The sequence below is a fragment of the Vespa crabro genome, chromosome 5 (assembly GCF_910589235.1).
Source record: "Vespa crabro chromosome 5, iyVesCrab1.2, whole genome shotgun sequence".
Taxonomy (NCBI): domain Eukaryota; kingdom Metazoa; phylum Arthropoda; class Insecta; order Hymenoptera; family Vespidae; genus Vespa; species Vespa crabro.
The window spans coordinates 6,133,062-6,140,031 of record NC_060959.1 but is presented as its reverse complement, the minus strand read 5'-3'; the positions used below and the strand labels follow the sequence as shown (position 1 = coordinate 6,140,031).

General features: G+C 35.4%; 1 protein-coding gene across 2 annotated transcripts; it reads right to left on the bottom strand.

The window, feature by feature from the left end:
- Positions 1-406: 406 nt before the first annotated feature.
- On the bottom strand, positions 407-2,018 carry LOC124424323 (transcription factor Sp9-like). 2 transcript variants are annotated; one of them, XM_046963220.1, is made up of 2 exons: positions 1,491-2,018; positions 407-1,417 (listed from the first exon to the last, which is right to left on the bottom strand). In XM_046963220.1, the coding sequence occupies exons 1-2, from the start codon at positions 1,497-1,499 to the stop codon at positions 491-493; spliced, it is 936 nt and encodes a 311-aa protein (XP_046819176.1). In that variant the 5' UTR covers positions 1,500-2,018; the 3' UTR covers positions 407-490. The 2 variants fall into 2 exon arrangements, with proteins under 2 accessions (XP_046819176.1, XP_046819175.1); XM_046963219.1 differs by having other exon boundaries at positions 1,636-2,018.
- Positions 2,019-6,970: the final 4,952 nt, after the last annotated feature.

Here is a 6,970-nt window from a genome sequence, read left to right as displayed (position 1 = left end):
TTTCTTTTCAGCTCCGCTATAACAGTAACTCTGCTAGAATTATAACATTAATTCATGTTATATTATATTTTTGTCAATCAAACAAGATTTGTCTAGATTTATATGCAATATTTATACATTCGGAAGCGAACAACAAATAGACGTTCGTGAAGAGGTTGAGTCAAAATGTTCCTGGATAACTTAATCGGCAGAACAATCGTTCAGAAAGTGAAAGATCCAAATTCAAATCTCCAAGTTCCAAACTATCCGACGGACCAACTTTTTTTACGAATCCTACATATGTATATACATATATATTACATATATATATATATATATATATATATATATATATATATATATATATATATATATATATATATATATATAGGATTAAAGTATTGAAGAACTAAAATTATTAGACAGAATACTAAGACTATAATACTTGATATGAATACGTTCGTAAAATAGTTATTGACTCGTCAGATATCTCGCCATTCGTGTAAACTCTTCAAACGAGCTGCATCGAATAATGTCCGAGCGTGGAGTAAGAATTATCAATAGTACTCATTGGTATAGAGTTCTCCTTGTTTGAATGCTTTTTCCCCAATGTGTTTTTTCTTTTTTGATTTTCATGTGTCTTTGCATGTTTCGTCAAGTGATCACTTCTCATGAATCTTTTTCCACATTCAGAACAAGCAAATCTTTTCTCACCGGTATGCGTACGAAGATGACGTTGAAGCTCATCGCTCCTGGTAAATTTTTTTCCACAAAAAAGCCAATTACAAATGAATGGCCTCTCTCCTGTATGCCATCTGAGATGGGCTTTAAGATGCGAAGTTTTTCCATATACCTTTCCGCAACCTGGTACATGACAAACATGTTGCCGTTTGCCATCTAATCCAAGTTGACCGCCGCCATCAATTTGACAATTTGGACAACGGCATCTTGTACATTTTCTACCCGATCCGGTTTTACCGGTTGAATCGATCGATGAATCGTTTCCTAATGTATGATGTTCAGCTGACGATGTCAAAGGCCATTGATAAGGAGAACCAAGCTCTTCCAAACAGGGTTGTAAATCTGATGGGGCAGGTGACATAGTGTAATGCTGAATCGTTGTCAACTGATGACTCGCTGAATGGCTCATTGAGTGATTACACGCCGAATGAGTTTGAGCAGTCCACGAAACTGCACTCGAAGGCATTGTATAAACCGGTGGCGTCAGGCTCTCCGTCATCTGAACATGAGTCGTCACGATGGGAAACCAGTAGCTCGATTGCCCACTCTGAAGAGGATGATGACTATTCTGTGAAGGATTATACGATTGATAGTGCATCCCTGCACCGTTATAATCCATCGACGAATGTTGATGCATCGATATCGGAAGAGTTGACGCCGTCATGCCAGGCATCGGTGACATCGTCGACACGCACATCTGTATAGAAAAAAAAAGTCAAAATATTCGAATATCGTTAATTATGTTAGACAAACAAGTTCGGAATATTTACATTAAACATTCCTCGTCGTTTCCTCCTTCCTCCCGACCGGAACAAATTTTTTCAAATCTTTAGTTGACGAGAATATCAAATCTCACAACCGATCCACAAATAGATATTCCTCTCCTGTCAACACCAACAAAATTTCATAACGAACCTTTTGGTACTGCATCACTTTATATTATCACAGTTTCACTGTTTTAATAATAAGCACTTTCAGTTTTCTTGTTCTTTCTCGTCTTTTTCTTCTTCTTCTTCTTCTCCTTCTTCTTCTTCTTCTTCTCCTTCTTCTTCTCCTTCTCCTTCTTCTTCTTCTTCTTCTTCTTCTTCTTCGAGATGATGATGATGATGATGATGATGACGATGATGACGATGATGATAATCCAAAATTCTTCGCTTAGTAATCCAATCGGTGGGGTTCGCGTCTTAATTCTTTTAACAGCGTTGCTTTATTTCTTTCTCTTTCTTGTATTTCTATTTTTTTTTTTTTTATATATTTCCTTTTTATTTATTTATTTTTTCTTTTTTTTCTTTTTTCTTTTTTTAGCTTCTTTTCTCTTTCCTTGTTTTTATTTATTTTTTTCTTTTCTTTTTTTTTCTTTTTCTTTTTTCTTTGCATGAACGAAGAAACGAAGACGAAGGAAAAGGAGGAAACGGAGGAGAAGGAGGAGAAGAAGGAGGAGAAGAAGGAGGAGGAGAAGAAGGAGGAGGAGGAGGAGGAGGAGATGGATAAAATCGAAGATGAGAAAACACGTTGATGAGAAAAAAAGTGAAGAAGTAGTAACAAGAAGAGAGCGGGTGGTTGGAAGGGGGAGGGAGGGAGAAAAGTAGTAATGGAAGTAAACACGAAGTGCGGTCGTCGTCGTCGTCGTCGTCGTCGTCGTCGTCGTCGCCGTCGTCGTCGTCGTCGTCGTTGTCGTCGTCGTCGTCGTTGAACTGCCGGAGGACTTTTCGTGCCTGCGCGATGACCGAACGTTTGCCAGATAATTGCTGGTTGCCGAGCGTGTCGCCTCGGTTTTAATAACCGTGTGGACAAGGAACCGAGAAAGATAGAGGAGGCGGCTGAATGCTTCGAGAGAGTCCTGCGAGAACGAGAGGTGGGGATAGACCCAACTGGATCCTACTCTTCTTCGAGGGACCTTAGTGCGCAAGCGTTCTCCCCACCATTAACACATAAATCAACCCTGGCTTCCGAGGATCGAGGATCGAGGCTGCACGCCTTTTGTGGTCATCCCTCGGGGGCTGCCTCATGCCCTGTGCATGCCACTGTGGAAAGCTTCTATGGATCTTACCTCCCTTCTCTTCCTAAGGAGAATCTTTCCTTTCTTTCTTCGAGACAGTGAGAAAGGGTAGAACACGACTTTACCGATATCGTAAGCTTTTTCTTTTTCTTCTTCTTCTTCTTTTTCTTTTTCTTTTTCTTTTTTCTTTTTTCTCTTTTTTTTTCTCTTTAAAGATTAGTACTCACATCGGAAGACATATTGGAATTCATTAAATTTCGGATTATATTTTTGGTAAGAGAAAAAAAAAAGAAGAAAAAAAAATGACTTGTTGCGAGCTAACTGCTTTTATTTCGATTTCATTAATCTTTTTGTTTGCCGACGATAACATTGGTCACTAAACAATTTTGATTTTTATAAATAAAGAAAAAAATGAAATCTTTGAATTTCTTCGAATTTTTTCATTCCTTGAAGATTTCTTCTTTTCCTTTATTTCGAATAAGGATAGGTATTCGAAAGGTAAGGATATCAAAGAATGAAGAATGTGATAACGATGAGCAATTTTTCCTAAGGGGGTTGATTCGGGTGTGATCGTGTAAGAAAAGATGCCAACGATTGTACCAATACGGTACTCTTTGTGAATATATAACATGCCATAAATCTATAAACCATTTTTGGTTCATCCTTTGTAAAGGCAGTTTTACACAATGCTTGCTTCTTTCTTCCAGTTAGAAATCTCCAACAGTGTGGACGAAGTATCGCTTTATGGTTTGTCTGTAAAACGATCATTGATGTAGCCGAAGTGACGACATTTTTGTGCTACCGATCCGAAGAAGATTGACGACAGTCGGTAGACAATGTATATGCAATGCAAAATGATAACAGCTAATAGTTATACGTTATTAGAGTTGATGACAATGAAACGAAAACGTTATATGAATTATCATAGTTTATCAAAGTGAAAGAACATTACCGTGAATGATTTTATGGTTCACTCATTATTTTCACTAATATGATCCATCGATCAATCGTTGATACGTTTTTTCGTCTCAACAGATCCTTCTTATTATTTTATAATAATCATCTATAAAACATAATACATTTGTGAACATTGTTATTAATTATCATTAAAACATCAAATCGAGATATCTTGTTTGCACAGCTTTTTACATTGATCAGTTATCACGATAACGAGTGACAGGTCTCGTTGTATCTTTACAACAGATGCTTATTATCTTCTTTGACAAACCAAATCTAATCTTTCTTATGTCAAATGAGAAAAGAAGAGTTAACATGACATCACGTTCATCCCGATTCGTTCTCGTAACTTAGCTTATATATATATATATATATATATATATTCCTTGGAAATGTTTATTATATATGAGGCAATAGGAATGAGTTTGTCGTAAGTCAATCGCATACAGGAAAACGATTATCAACTTCCTTTAGGCGACGTCACGTGCGCATTGAGAAAAGCAATCCTCTGCTAGCCAAGTCATCGATCATCGTTGTAAAGAATATTCCTGGACGTTCTTTCGTTAAACGTCCAAGATAGCAATGAGTAAATTCTCTCATGGGAACAGATTTCTCTCTTGTTTGTCGTGAATTCATTGGAAATAGGAAAGAAAGGATGACCACTGATGCGCGACACATGTCTCTTCTTCTTCTTCTTCTTCTTGTTCTTCTATTACTTCTACTACTTCTACTTCGACTTTTTCTTTTTTCCTTTACTTTTCTTTTTTTTTCTCTTTCTCTCTCTCTCTCTCTTCTTCTTCCTCTTCTTTCTCTTCTTCATCATCATCTTTTTCTCTCAAGCGGTTTACTAGCAATGGCAAGGTTCTTTCCATTCCAATGTCGTCGTAAATCTTTTGCTTTCAGAAGAATGAGATGGGTGTAAAGAAGGTACCATTCCTCTTTAACTCTTTTAAAAAGATAACTCTTTTTCTTTTGAGTTTTCCTTAACTCTCGAGAGATGCATTGTTCCCTAATAAGCCGCTTAGTGTCTAGACTTAGAGTAAATTGTTAGCGTTAGTAAACATTACTCCTATAACAAGATTTGAGAATAAACCAGCTATGTATATAATATCTTCGATATCATACAATAGATAGTGATGATCAATTATAGAATTAATAAATTTATTAATTTTAAATAAAAATGAATATTTGCCGATGATAAAAGATATTGTTCGTTTGAAAATTTCACGTCTTTGTTTCATACAGGTGTTTCCTCGTCGACATGGCAAATCAGAAAAATAACCATGGGGGGGGATCCCGAAAACGCATTTTCCACGTCTCCCGACGATTTTGGTACACCCTTGAAAGAACCCCGAGGTTTTTGGAATATATTCAGGCCCGTTGAACCGACGCAAATCGTAAGTCGTCTCAGGTCAGGATCCTGACGTTTCTTCTACGACGCGAAAGAAATCGACAGGCTTTCCTTCGTGTATTCGCCGACTTTTCCAACGGTGTTAATGAAAGTGTCACGCGTTCTCGTCTCTCGTACATTTTTAAGGTATTCGTGAGTTCAATGGGATCTTCTTCTTGCCTTATACGTGTCATTTCGTATTTCTTTCTTTTTTTTTCCTTCTTCTCTTTTTCTTTTTCTTCTTTTTCAATTCACCGCGAGATAGTTTGCCCAGGTAGATGCCGTGAATTTCGAGCCATTCGTATTTTCTCTATATCTCTAAGATTATTCCAAAATGATCTTGGAATTCGAAATGATGATAAGGATAATTAATTGGAATGCTTAGTACGCTGTTAAAAAGCTATATTTACATAAAAAAAAAAAAAAAAAAAAAAAAAAAAGAAAAAATAATGCGAATACTCTTCGCACTCGCTATAAATTCATCTGTGAGAGTATTAGAGAATTTGAAAAACAAAAATAAATAGTTTCTATATCTTTTTAGAAGAAGAAGAAGAAGAAGAAGAAAAGAAAAAAAGAAAGAGGAAGAGAGAGAGAAAGAGAGAACAGTGCTTTTTGGATTTGAAAAGATAGAGATAGACGAAGAGAGAAAGAAAGAGAGAGAGAGGGAGAGAGATAGAGGGAGAGAGAGATTAACGGAAAGCGGGGGAGGGGAGGTTTAGTCGTAACATATATTTCTCCACCGACCGTAACAGTCTTTCGGCACTCTTTTGTAGAACCTACGGAGACCGTGTGCGCATAAATAAGAGATATTGCCTTGGAGAAACCAATATTACCGAAAAAAAAAAAGAAAAAAAAATGAAGAAATGAAAAAAAGAGAAGAAAAAAAAAACGAAAAAGAAAAAACTAAACTAAAGAAAGGAGACGCTTTCCGAGAGTTCACCGTAACTCAAAGATTTTTATAGTTTGCTGGAAATCTCTTCGTTTCGAAACGACTGAAATATATTAATGTTATCGTGTATACGAGTGAACCAAACACGTTGCCTTTGAAACACCTCGCCTCGCAATTAATCGACTCTTTTAATCATTATTAGTTACACGGCTAAGAATTTAGATGTTTATCCATGAAATGGGAATCATATTAAATCACAATATTGAATCACGTCGATGAAACGTGATCAGCGTAAATTGTTCTTCGATTCTGATGGAAAAAAAAAATATATATATATAAAAAATATATATAATATATATAAAAAATATATAAAAAATATATATATTTTATTAAAATATATATATATATATATATATATATTTTTATGATAGTCGCTGAATTCTCTAAAAGATATAGGAGTAAGAAAGAAAATTGTAATTATTGTCTATATCTAAAAAAAAAAAAGAAAAGAAAAAGTGACCTCAAAAATTCCATAAGAGAACGCGAGAAGTCCACGAGAGGATTGACAAAAAATTCATCACGGTCATTCTAAAGTTTTTTATTTATTTATATTTTTTTTTTTGCGTTCTTTTTTTTTTAAACCACGTTATTATGCCGGACAAAAGATAAAAAAAAAAAAAAAGAAAAAGAAATCGTCGATCGGTCCGTTAATAAAAAACAGAAATAATCTAAGCTAATCAACTAGTATCTTAGCTCAATCGATCATATACGATGACTAATACTATTGTAAAACGTTTCCAATGTTAATCGATCGATTTGTAAATATTTCTTGATTTACGAAGAAATAATAATAATAGTATCGTTTAAGATAAATAAATAGACTTTATTTTCGTTAAAAGCATCCGTCAATCGTTATCATTGAATGGAAAAACGCGTAAAACCATGCTTGAAATGGATCATAAGTTGGAATGATCTGATGACGGGGATTTTGCTCGTTCGAACGTCATTACGGTCC